General features: G+C 36.2%; 2 protein-coding genes across 7 annotated transcripts in view; both read right to left on the bottom strand.

The window, feature by feature from the left end:
- Positions 1-10,960, bottom strand: part of LOC105214562 (acetylcholinesterase) — a 187,490-nt gene extending 176,530 nt beyond the window's left edge. Inside the window, exons 1-2 of one of the 6 annotated variants that reach the window (XM_054225983.1) lie at positions 9,612-10,960; positions 4,291-4,511 (exon numbers count right to left, since the gene is read on the bottom strand). The gene's annotated coding sequence lies outside the window, so the exon portion shown is untranslated. The remainder of the gene's footprint in view (positions 1-4,290; positions 4,512-9,611) is intronic. The other 5 variants (XM_054225977.1, XM_054225979.1, XM_054225981.1 and 2 more) reach the window with 5 other exon arrangements.
- Positions 10,961-12,271: 1,311 nt separating this feature from the next.
- On the bottom strand, positions 12,272-13,009 carry LOC128919977 (uncharacterized). Its single transcript, XM_054225976.1, has 2 exons — positions 12,674-13,009; positions 12,272-12,453 (listed from the first exon to the last, which is right to left on the bottom strand). Exons 1-2 carry the CDS (start codon positions 12,800-12,802, stop codon positions 12,370-12,372), a joined length of 213 nt encoding a protein of 70 aa, XP_054081951.1. The 5' UTR covers positions 12,803-13,009; the 3' UTR covers positions 12,272-12,369.
- Positions 13,010-13,872: the final 863 nt, after the last annotated feature.

Genomic DNA, 13,872 nt, shown 5'->3' with positions numbered 1-13,872 from the left:
CTTTTGTCCAACTTCAACTACTTTTGTCTAGTTGAAATAGAACATAATTTAATACTGAAGCTAGATCACTTTGGGTTTTTTCGATCGGACATATATTCTTTTTGCTATCGCCGGCACCGTTTTCCAACACTTTTGAAAATGAAAACTCGAGAAAACGCGCTTTAAAGGTCTGCCGGAGCATTCGCACCTGCTTGACGCTCGGCCACTAAAACTGCTCTAGCTTCGAAAATATGTTTAATTGGCCTCTGGAATTTCAAAGACATATTCTTGGATAGTTTTGGAAGAGATTTAAAACAAAACGAAAAAATCGATTTTTTGAAGCCTGTAAAGCAGGTAAAGCTGCCTTAAAGCTAATTTGAACCGGCTTCTATGTCTTATGCCTGAATTGGTTTCAATGAAAGAATAGTTCCCGTTCCGGTTGTAAAAAATGCACTAATAGACTAATACTTAGCATATTCAGATCTAAGCACTTATTCAACTTATCAGAACTTATCAGTGAATGAGACATTGAAAATATAACCTAATAAAAAATAATTAAAACTAATATATTTACCGAGCCCATACTGTATTTAGGATTCATTGATCTCTCTCTCTCTCTCTCTCTTCTTAACTGGCGTAGAAACCGCTTACGCGGTTATAGCCGAGTCCACAACACTTTCATCCATTCGAACAACATGACCCAGCCAGCGTAGCCGCTGTCTTTTTATTCGCTGGACTATGTCTATGTCGTCGAACAACACATACAGCTCATCATTCCATCTTCTGCGGTATTCGCCGTTGCCAATGTTTAAGGGACCGTAAATCTTCCGCAAAACCTTTCTCTCGAAAACTCCTAGTGCCGTCTCATCGGATGTTGACACCGTCCACGCTTCTGCACCATAAAGTAGGACGGGAATGATGAGGGACTTGTAGAGTTTAGTTTTTGTTCGTCGAGAGAGGACTTTACTTTTCAATTGCCTACTCAGTCCATAGTAGCACCTGTTGGCAAGAGTGATTCTGCGTTGGATTTCAAGGCTGACATTATTATCGGTGTTAATGTTGGTTCCTAGGTATACGAAATTATCTACAACTTCAAAGTTATGACTGTCAACAGTGACGTGGGAGCCAAGACGCGAATGCGCTGACTGTTTGTTTGATGACAGGAGATATTTCGTCTTGTCCTCGTTCACCACCAGACCCATTCGCTTCGCTTCCTTATCCAGGCGGGAAAAAGCAGAACTAACGGCGCGGGTGTTGTTTCCGATGATATCAATATCATCGGCGTACGCCAGGAGCTGTACACTCTTGTAGAAGATTGTACCTTCTCTATTTAGCTCTGCAGCTCTTATAATTTTCTCCAGCATCAAGTTAAAGAAGTCGCACGATAGCGAGTCACCTTGTCTGAAACCTCGTTTGGTATCGAACGGCTCGGAGAGGTCCTTCCCGATCCTGACGGAGCTTTTGGTGTTGCTCAACGTCAACTTACACAGCCGTATTAGTTTTGCGGGGATACCAAATTCAGACATCGCGGCATAAAGGCAGCTCCTTTTCGTGCTGTCGAAAGCAGCTTTAAAGTCGACAAATAGATGGTGTGTGTCGATCCTTTTTTCACGGGTCTTCTCCAAGATTTGGCGCATGATGAATATCTGGTCAGTTGTTGATTTTCCAGGTCTAAAGCCACACTGATAAGGTCCAATCAGTTTGTTGACGGTGGGCTTTAGTCTTTCACACAGTACGCTCGATAGAACCTTATAAGCGATGTTAAGGAGGCTTATCCCACGATAGTTGGCGCAGATTGTGGGGTCTCCCTTTTTGTGGATTGGGCAGAGTACACTGAGATTCCAATCGTCGGGCATGCTTTCTTCCGACCATATTTCGCAAAGAAGCTGATGCATGCACCTTATCAGCTCTTCGCCGCCGTATTTGAATAGCTCGGCCGGCAATCCATCGGCCCCCGCCGCCTTGTTGTTCTTCAAGCGGGTAATTGCTATTCTAATTTCTTCACGGTCGGGCAATGGAACATCTGTTCCATCGTCGTCGATTGGGGAATCGGGTTCGCCATCTCCTGGTGTTGTACTTTCACTGCCATTCAGCAGGCTGGAGAAGTGTTCCCTCCACAAACACAGTATACTCTGGTCATCAACCACTAGATCACCGCTGGGGGTCCTACAGGAGTGTGCTCCGGTCTTGAAACCTTCAGTTAGTCGCCGGATCTTTTCGTAAAATTTTCGAGCATTACCCCTGTCGGCCAGCTTGTCAAGCTCGTCATACTCACGCATTTCTGCCTCTTTCTTTCTTTTTCTGCAAATGCGTCTCGCTTCCCTCTTCAGCTCTCGGTATCTTTCCCATCCCGCTCGTGTTGCGGTCCTCTCTCTCTCTCTGTGATATTATTATTCATTGATCTCATAAACGGTATACAATAATAGCCATCATCGATTCGCCACTTCGGTAAGCCCTTAGAACAAAGAGCTCTGCTCTCTCTTTACAAAAACTTTGCATGTGAAAGCAACAAGAATACTCAACTTTCTTAACATAAGAGAGTGTACGGATGCTCAACAACTACTTTAACCGCTTACTCTTCTAACTTTCTGTGATTATGCCAGTTTTATGCATTTATACCAGTTGTGTGTTCGATTCGCCACTTTTCAGATAAACTATTTAAAATTGAACTAATATCTATTTTAGTGGAACACAATCGAAACTACTACTCAGAAAGATGTAAACTATTTATATTGGCTGTTTAATATTAGAAATATAATAAAATCTCGATATATTGAAAGCATTTTCAAAAGAAATCATACTGAAATTCCATAAAAATAGAAACTTCGAATATTTTCATCATTTCAGTTTGGAGGATAGATGGACCTGATTTGAGTTTATTGAGGTTAGGATTTATGGTTCTACGCGAGATCTCACATAGACGGAACGATGAGGAATATAATTTTGATCTAATTCTACCTAGTATTCTCTCTTATTTTTTTACAATTATCATTGAAATATATTAACCTTTATCTCGATGACGACGGACAATGACCGATTAGAACCCTTTGAACTATGTAAGAGAAAAATATATTTTTTAGTAGGTCTACAACTTTGCTTCCGCCGTTTTTTTGTAAATTTAAGTTTTTTTGTAGAAAAACGGTTACAAATGTCGATGAGCTTGAGCCGCACTTTTCTTGGAATTAAAAATGAAAAGCAAAATTCGGCTGAAAAAGTGACATTTTCAGTTGAGAATAAGTTTGGACTGCAAACAGCTCTCTACAATTATTTTGTTGGGCTAATGTTGACACAAATGTTCAAGATCGATATAAATCGATTTAATCGACCAGTGCTTGAGCCTAGAGACATCTATTGGAAAACGGCGGAAGCAAAGTTGTACACTTAATATAAATTCAAAATGTTGCCGCAGACTGAACTATTGCCAAAAAAGCAGTCACCAACTCAACTCACTCAGCCACGACAATCGACACAGCAAAACAAGGACAGCCAAAATAAATAATATATAATATGTCAGTATAAGATTAATACATATACATATGCAACTCTGCATAAGTAAAAAAGAGAAATGTGTGGCATGAACGAACCCAAATGAAATAGGTGAGCAAAGTGAATGGTATAGTAAGACACTAAACTTATATGTAAATACAAACGGTCGGTCGCTGGGACGAAGAAAGTGTACACACGGCATTCCACGAACATACAAAGTCCTTACACAATGTATCACTTCACATCCAGGTAAACACAAAAAGTAGGCTAGCTTAGCTGTCAAGCAGCGGGGCAAAGTGGCGAGAGTGAAATGTTGACGAGCTGGCAAGCTGGGGAAGCAGTGATGGGAATTATGCGATATGTCTGAGTGTCATGCTGTGGTTTGGGGACGCGTGTCAAAAAAAAAAAACAAGAAAAATGGAAAACAACTTTCACGGATCACGTTGCCCATCAAAAATCGCAAAACGAATTTTCGACGGAAAATTAAGTAGAAAGTAAAAAAAGGCAGATGCCAGGCAGGAACCATTATGCGCTTATTTGAAAATTGTTTGAGAATCTTCGGAAGTTTTAACGACTTAATAAATTGTGTACAATGAAATAAACTTTTATTTTGGAAGCGATATTATGTTGCTTTTTCAGTGCGAACAAAAAATCTCAGAGCTTAAAATTACATATGGTTCTAGACTTGTTTTGAGCAGATATTTTTGGAGAAAATATTTAATTTTGCTATAAATAATATATGTTCGGATAAACTTCATTTAACTTAAGCAAATGCTAAGAAATAAAAAAAATTTGTTTTATTAAATAGTTGCCAAGTGTACTCACCAATCAAAAGTCTTTAAGCGTTCCACAGATTTTTAGCAGCCACTATAATTGTTGCAAACACGCTAGAAAATTGTCAAATTTGTTGTTTTTTTATTTGTTTAAAACTTCAATTTTTATGCAAGGTTTATTATTTTTTCAACTATTTCAAACTCGACACAATTTCACTGCCAAATTGTAAATATTTTTAATTAAAATATAGTCTATGAACATTTCATTCAAATCTATAATATTCAATTACACACTTCAGTATTTTTATAGACAAATACATGTATTTAGGCGTATTTGCATGTTTTCAAAAAATCGTAGCATACTTTCAGGCGCGCAGTTCATTCACTTTGAGTCCGTTTAAAGTATCAAAATTGGCTGACACTAAGAAAACATGCAGAAATATTTTTCTTTCTTTTCTATAAGATATTTCTTTTTTTATAATATTAATTTTTTTCCAATATTATATGCAACACAAGCATTAGTGCTTTCTAATATTTTTTAAAATCCACGGTGCAGTACAATCGAATCTCTCACTATTAAATGTTTGTTACTTTCTCTTATTTGCATATATACATCATATGCTTACATACACTATATCTCTACAAAAACACACCGTTGTATTATACATATATACATATACTATGTATATTTACTACTTTAACCACGGCGTTCACGGCTGGCGTTTATCGCAGCGTATTTATCCGCTTTTGGTCTCAACACGACAACGTCTCAAACTTAACTGAGCCGAACATCCTTTTCGAGTAACATTTTTAAAGTGTTCTACATACTGCTATACGCAACTGCTCACAACAAAAACAAACCAAAAACAGTTTTGTGGAGCACGAATGTGGCGAATGGAGCTTCGAAATGCCGCCAGTCAGTTATGTAAATGTGTGTGTGTGTGTGTGTTGAAAACGCTCTCACAAGTGCTGTAGGAGATTCTTAATAGAATCGAGCACCGTTACAAATGCTCAGTTAATGTTATGAAGCTCTGTTAAAGCATAAAGCTTTCGGATTGCTCTTATTGCTGTAGTTTTTCTTTCAAAACTTAGCTTGTTTAGAAATTAGTAACGGCTAAATTTTAAAAATTAGTGAAACTTATCTCACTTATCGAAATGTGTTCGTAAGGACTGAATGAGAGGCCTTTCGATCTCACATCTCGTCGAACAATAACATATTATTATGTACTTTGGCGTCTTTCATGTGAAAAGAATAATGCTTTCTCAGACAGATTTTCAAAACATGTCCGGCAGGCCATTTGAAACGACTCCGGAACTTTATCTTGAACATGAGAACCCTTCTTCTGATGAGAAAATCATTGACCAGATAGCTTCTTACTCATGTGAAGAAGAACATTGAATATCAAATGAAAGAATGTTCGAGTCGTTCTGTCATTGCATGAGTTGTTGACCTTATCGAGAGATTACTCTTTCTTATTTGATATTCCATATCAAAATTTTAAGCCTGGGAAGTGTCTCTAAAGCCACTGTAAACTGTATACTGTATAGTACTACGAAGAAATTAACATTTTTCAAACGTTCATGAATTTGCGAAATAATAATAATATTTTCTGCATAATAGTAAATAACAACTGTTACTGTAACTGTTTTAAACTGTAGAGAAGTGCATGTCAGTGTACACAAATAGATGCGTTTGCAAGATAGTAAGCATTGCAGAATAAATGCAAGTGATAATTTCAAATACTTTTTCAAACACTATAACAAACGGTACTACGGAAATGCTGCTTTGTATTTATTTTTTCTCGCTTATCAGCAAAAATACTAATTAATTTATTTTTAGCAATTTGCAAGCTCAGCCATTACTAATTTTATATATTGTTCATGCATATCGTTTGAGATAATTGCATATTATTAGCTAATTAGTGGGTTATCAAAGTTGAGTGAAATAAAATAGTTGCACAGAGTGTTGCATAATGTCTAAATAAAATAGAACTATATAAATAAAACTAACTTTCTTATTAACTGTCTGTCCTTCTGTGCATACTGTGGCTGCTACAGTCTAAAATTCCATCCAAGGTTATAAATATTATAAGATAATAAAATCACTTCAAATATCTAAATAATAACATCAAAAATATCGATGTTATAAAAAATTCAAATGGATTCAACTTTTTAGAGAATGTAATATTGGTTGGCAAATATCTCCCTTCCGCCTTTTTGTCTTTTGAATTTCGCGGCTATGTAGTATAAAGCGCTACAGAGCTCGTATTTGGAAATACTACACATCTTTGAAAGGTCTTGTCGACGCTAAGCATGATTTGTTTGGATATTGCGTTTAACAGTTATAGACGTGCAAACATGGAGTTCACTAACGCCGAAATTCGCGCTATTTTAAAGTTTTCCTTAGTTAAAGGCAAATCGGCTAAAAAAACGTTCCGTGAGATTAATGGTGTTTTGGGGGATGGTACTCTATAACTTCGAACGGCCGAGAAATGGTTGCAACGATTCAGAACGGGTGAAAACGACACCATGGATAAGCCACCTAGTGGAAGACCTGTGACGACGAATACCGATCAAACCATGGAAAACATCGAATTAGACCAGCATGTTGCAACTCGTGACATCGCTCTGGAGATGGTAGTAAGTCGCCAAACCATTTTAAACCATCTGCAGATGACTGGATACACAAAAAAACTTGATGTTTGGGTGCCGCATGATTTGACGCAAAAAAACCTTCTGGACCGAATCAACGCCTGCGATATGTTGCTGAAACGGAACGAACTCGACCCATTTTTGAAGCGGATGGTGACTTGCGACTAAAAATGGAACACGTACGACAATATCAAGCGAAAACGGTAGTGGTCGAAGGCCGATAAATCGTCCCAAACAGTGGCCAAGCCGGGATTGACGGCCAGGAAGGTTTTGCTGTGTGTTTGGTGGGATTGGAACGGAATTATCCACCTGCTGCTCCCTATGCCCAGACGCTTAATTCTACCACCTACTGCGAACAACTGTACCGCTTGAAGCAAGCGATCGACCAGAAGCGTCCAGAATTGGCCAACAAGAAGGGTGTAGTGTTCCAGAAGGACAACGCCAGACCACATACTTCGTTAATGACTCGGCAGAAGCTACGGGAGCTCGGATGGGAGGTTTTATAGCGCCAAGTGATTACCACCTGTTCCTGTCCATGACGAACGCTCTTGGTGGGGAAAGTTGAACTCAAAAGAGGCTTGTGAAAAGTGGCTGTCCGAGTTCTTCCCCATTAAGGAGGAGAGCTTCAAGCATTAAGAGGGGGTTAAGGTTTGACAACTTTATTTTTTTATTTTTTTTTTCTGAACCATCAACATCTCAAGAATATTCTGTTAAAGTTTTAGGTCATTCGAAGAAAAACTAACGAAGTTACAGCAGATTGAATAACGGTACCTCCAGCTACCTGCGCTGAGTGTACAAAACTTTGAAACAGCCTACAGAAAAAACCACTGCATCGATCGTTTTTAAATTTTGAACAAATATTCTACATATATATAGCTCTCGAATGACGATCGTTTTTCCAAAAACAATAATTTCTAACAATTTTACAATAACAAATAGGTCGATTTTTTCGTCTAAAATCGTCATTTTGGCTTGAAAATGGTACCAAAAATCTAAAAATTGAAAAATTAAAAAAAACTCGACGTCAATTGAAAGATAAACTAATAAACTAAAGAAAGCATTTTGATTTTTTGGTTTCGGATGATCCTGCGATGCTGTAGGCTGGTCACCGCACAAACACTACTTTTCGAGGTGCCTGTAGAGATCGACGATAAATCCGTTATTCCTCATTATTTTTCGATAAAACTTTTTTTAAGTATCCTTCAAATGTTGTACTTTCATATAATAATAAGTAAAATAAACCTACAGCAATAATTTTTTCTAAAAAAATTCAGGAAAAAATGTCTTTTTTCGACGAAACAAACCTTTTTTTTTATTTTGATCAAAGGCAAGTAACAAAGTAAACAAAAGTTTAATATAATTTGATATAATGTGAAATATAGTAAAAATTTTCATTTAATAAATATTGCCATTAATAATAACTTTTAATTAACAAATAATGAAATCAAAAAGTGGTCTCTCCCATATGTATAATAAATTGATATAAACTTGGACTACTCGGCTATAAAAAGGGTTCTACAGAATATTCAAGGGGAAAATAAAAGATAAAAGGAAAATAAGGCAGTTGGATCACAAAATAAAATACTCTAATTCTGAGAAAGAAATTTAGCGCGATAATATTAAAGTTTGATTCAGTTCACATTGGATACTTTATTGAATATATTATATCCAGAGTAATTTGTCAGACACTATGTCGCATATAAGTAAAGTAAAAATATGAAATACTAAATTAACTCCGAAAATTCTGTTTAAATTACAATAAAATATACTCCAATAGTCACTAGAACATACTCACGTGTATAAAATAAACAAGCGATTACACTTGTACACACACACGTTCACACACAATTTAAAGAAAACGCGCAATATTGCAGAAAAACAATCAAAACAAATCCACTCAAAGCCTGCTGACCTATTGTTGTTGTGTTTATTATTTTCATTTTTTTCCGTACTTCACGCTTTCGCTGTTATCTTTTGCCGCGCTCTTCGCCTCACGCTACAAGTATTAGCGAACAATCGTTAGCTGTATAGTGCCGACCCGACTGGTGGCACAAACAAGTGAGGTTATCTCGGAACACAGCAATTTCGTTTGGCTGGAAGAACGCTGCGGCGGTTTGTTCCGGCTGCGGTGGAAGGGAGGGAGAGAAGCGTTAAAATGAGAATGCGATGATGGTTGGGGGCCGGGAAGTCGGTCTATATGCTGCTAATGTTAATCAGCGCGTACGCGAGAGAGCGAAAAATCGATCACACCAAGCCGGAGGCAGCGCAGGTCCATATATACATATATACGAGTGTATGTGTGTGTGTTTGTTTCGCGTTGCAGCTGTTTTTTATTGTATTGCAAAGCAACGAAACTAAAAAGAAATGTTTACACGCACACATACATATATATTTACGATACAACTCACACACATACAGATATACATGCAGAAATGTGCGCTTGCCGCGTACGAGTCGCTTGTTCGGTACTACGACCGAATTTCCAGCGCCATACGCCGTAAAGTATGCTACGATTTGTCTTTGCTGTTCGCTGTTCTTTAAGTTTGCCATATGTTTGTGCACAGCGCTAAGATTTTTCACTTCGCACCAGTTGTCATGCTTTGACTACTGGCTTCTATTACTTTTGCCTTTTGCAGTAAAGAATTCTTTAGTTTATGACAAATAATAGAACTGTCATCACCGCTTTTTTTTTAAATACAATACATAGAAATGGTAAATTACATAATTGATAACTGTTGTTTATTACACTTTCTGCGTTTTGTTAATCCCAAACAATATTGTGTTTATGCACAAAACTACACTGTCTATTATTTATTTAATTTAATACAAATATTTCCAAAAAAAATGCCTTCACTTTACATTCCAACGTAACAGTATGTTTCAGCGTTCAAAGTTTGTATATATATTTTTTATAATTATTATATACACTCCGCTGTTGACCCGCTAACTTCAGCACTAACCGCGTCGAGAGAACACTCACGATTGAATTGTACCCGGGCATGAAGCATACTCAGGTCGGCAAAAATTATTAATTTTTGCGCTAAAGCTTTCTTCTGTCTTCTCCATATCATCAGCCGAACGCCAACCACCTGCCAGCTGAAAGATAACCACCTGACCCTGTCCCCCTATACGCTCAGAGCTCGTACTTGCAGTGGTGTTGTTGTGCGTATAACAGTTTTTCGCAATTGCTTTTCACTGGTTATTTCGTAATCTCACAAAACAAAGTAGCATTACTACATATATTTATATGTGTTTGTGATTCAAATGAATTTAATTTTAATCTCAACTCATGTTAAAATGTATGTTAAATTTTCGCTCACTATTGCTGACAGCGCTTTTGGTGGAGCTTTTCTGTTTACGTACAGCTTTTCTCTGTTGTGCTTTTCGTATAATGTACAGTATTTCCACCTGCCGTCCGTCCGTTACTTACCCACCGATGTGTTATTAGTATTACTGGTTGTTGAGCTCTACAAAAAAGCTAGATTGTTAGATCTCATATCTTACATTTTCCTTCGAATAAGTCTTCCTAGCGGTTTCAAATAATTTGTTGAAGAGAGTTGATACGGCTTAAGGGGGAAGCCTGCTTTAGAGGCTTCAAAAAATCGATTTCTTTTTTGCGTAAATCACTTATAAACTATCCAAGAATATGTCTCCAAAATTTCAGAACAAAATTCGGATTATTTCAGACGAAATAGTGAGCAAGCGTCAAACAGGTATACTAGAGGCCGGACCGCCTGCAGCCCGCTTGCTCCACCCCTTCAACTATTATGTATATTATAATGAAAAGGGACTAACAGTCCTTCGAGACAGCTTAACTGTCTATAGAAGGTCTGTGGAGATAAAACTATTATGAATCGCTGATTAGCATATTAATAGGGTAAGTTCAAGAAATTTACGATTTTTGTGAACGAAAACTTTGATACGCGATTTCTCGGATTTCCATTTTTATGGTTTTTTCAAATTGGCGGGCAAGATAGGAAAAAAAGTAAACGTCATATCGAAACGAATCAAAATGCGTTGTATTTGGAATTAAATTATCCTCTAGGTGAACCTAAAATACCTTAAGAAAGTTAATATTAATCCGGTTTTAAAATAAATTTTTTTAAATGCATTTTTTTAATCTGCGAAAAATTGTTGAATTTTTCACTTTTTGTTGAATTTGGTCTTGGTTCACCTTGGAATTACACTATTGAAAATTAAAAATTTCTTTTGTTTTTTTTTTTGTTTCATATGAAAATTGCGACCTGTCTCTTGCCCGCCACACAGAAATTGCACACTCGAGGCGTCTCCGTAAATTTCTTCAAACATGAAGAATATCTAATGTATAATAATAAAAAAATTTGAGAAGACTCTTCAAATATATAAGAATAAATCCTAAAAGTTTCATTTCAATCAGACATTTCTTTCCTTTCCAAAAAAATCCTTGAAAATATAGATTTTTTGAAGCCTCTAAAGCAGGCTCCCCCCTTAAGAGATACCTTAATATTTTTTTTTACATTAGAGTGACTGGTTTGTGATAATTATAGTAGATTACGCAAAATCATATAAAATATTTTAAAAATTTCCAAAATCCCTTTCATTGGACACAAATATATATTACATGGCATCAAACACTCCGGTTTCGGTTTTTCTTACGAGGTTAGGCGGGTTTCAGAGGCTGAAAACAGGGATATTTTTACAATTTTTTGTAAATCACACATTTCATTGAAACACTCCAGCATCCATTTGAGGGTGGGACCACGCCCACCTCCCCAAAAAAATTACATCCAAATGTGCCCCTCCCTAATGGGATCCTATGTTCCAAATTTCATTTTCATATCTTTATTTATGGCATTTTCGAAAACAACCTCCTCAGGGTGCCAAGGAACATGTGTTCCAAGTTTCATTAAGATATCTAAATTTTTACTTAAGTTATCGCTTGCACGGACAGTCGGACAGTCGGACAGACAGACATCCGTATTTCAAATCCACTCGTCATCCTGATCGTTTCTGTATATATAACCCCATATCTAACTCTTAAATTTCTTGGTGACAAAAACAACCGTTATGTGAACAAAACTATTATACTCTGTGCAACAGGTTGCGAGAGTATAAAAACCTTCGTTCATTAACTAGATAATGATTAGAACAAAATTTCTTAATAACTTTTCGAGATATCGTGTCTACCGACTTAAAAATTGAGTTTTGAGATAAACGCGTTTAAAGTTTTTCTTGTAACAGACGTGGCCTGATGGGCGGAACTTCCAAAGAATATATATCTTAGAATTTCAATCGGATTGTTTTGATATTTTTGGATAATATTTTAAGCATTTTGTACTATTAGGTTAAAAAAAAACAAATTTTGAAAACCATCTAACCCTTAAGTAAGAACAAATAACTACTCACGTTCTTTACGCTATTTTATTGATATGTTTTCCATTTGTATAAATATAGATTTACATATGTTCGTAGTATAAGCATTCATATCAAATGACCGTCTTTAGAATGGAGATCGGCACTCAAGCATGGCTTCGGCGCAATGGTGAGGGAACTGTACGCATTTCAGCAGAAAATTGTTAATGCCCTGAAAATAATAAAATTTTTAAATTAACTATTGCTAATATTATTATTACGACATTTTAATAAGGGGAGAAAACTAAGTTTACAGATAGGAGGATCTAATAGTATACTCGTATGATCTTATATGATCATTCATAAGTATGACACGGAGCAATTCGATTTTTTTTTTCGGTATTATTTTGTCTCCAATTCACTTCTTCGTTGTACAAACTAATTTAACTTACATTCCAGCAGTCACAGCACGCCTCAAACATGTAGAATAATATGTAAAAGAATGAAGCGAAGAAAGCCACAAAAAATGAGATTAAAAGTAAGACCAACAACCAGAAAATAAACCAGATCGGGTTCTTCATAACGTAGTTGAGAGTTTCACGAAAAGCTGATTTGACTTCTTATATTCTTCTTCTAGTACAGGTCACACAAAAATCAATTTCGCTTAGCGGCAGATAATTATTTTAAATTAAAAAATGTGTTTTTAAGAAGCGGCAAATATATACTATTGTTTAATAATAGAAAAATGTGACTTTAAGTTTTATTTTCTAAACATTGTTTGACATTTTCAGTGAAATTGAACAAAAAGAAAAAGCATCTAAATACAGTGAAGTATTGCATTTGAGGCTTATTAACCGGATAACTGAGTTTTCTAAGAATATTTCCACTAATGTTTTAAGATTAAATTTAACTTCCTTTATTCTATATAAACATATATTCTACATTCTGTCTTTGGCCCTCTTTAAACTAAAGATAGCAATCTTCGACATCTATATTGAATAGATCGTTGAATGAAAGATATTTGTTAAATTGTTTCAGTCACCCCATTAATTTTATTCCGTACGAAACTTGCGAACTGAAAGGTTTTTATGAATTTAATGAAAACCATTATTTATACCAGTTTGATTGAGCTCTATACATCGATTTTATTACCTTCGCATTTATTATTGTAATTTGTCTTGAGGTCCGAAATTGTAAAAAAGTCGTGGACCTGAGGATGTGAACCAGTGAATCAGAGGTAACTTGAGCGGAATATACCGCTTTTAGCAATCTTTCAACATTTCATTTATTCACTTGATATCTAAAAGCAGGAAACAGTCGCTGAGGATCAGATCCGAAATTTTGGTGGATTCGGAAGCAATTCGAATCTGGATTCTGGTATAATGAAGTCATATTTCCTCCAAGCTGCTCAGATTTTGGTCGATAGTAGCTCGTCCGGCACCCACTTTGCACAAAGCTTTCACATATCGTAATTTTTAAGTACGATGTGTCCAACCTTTGATGTTCCTTTCATACCTTCGGAGTGCCACCTGTAGCGATTATCTTTCATTTCTCGGTATTCAAGAATATTTTTTGTGCATTTTTTTAAGTTTTCTTCCATAACAGCCCCTTGTAGATCTTCACATTGTTGATTGTGGCCAAAATATCAATT

Source organism: Zeugodacus cucurbitae, chromosome 2, assembly GCF_028554725.1.
Source record: "Zeugodacus cucurbitae isolate PBARC_wt_2022May chromosome 2, idZeuCucr1.2, whole genome shotgun sequence".
Taxonomy (NCBI): domain Eukaryota; kingdom Metazoa; phylum Arthropoda; class Insecta; order Diptera; family Tephritidae; genus Zeugodacus; species Zeugodacus cucurbitae.
The sequence above is the reverse complement of the archived record's forward strand: the minus strand, read 5'-3'. Positions and strand labels throughout refer to the sequence as shown.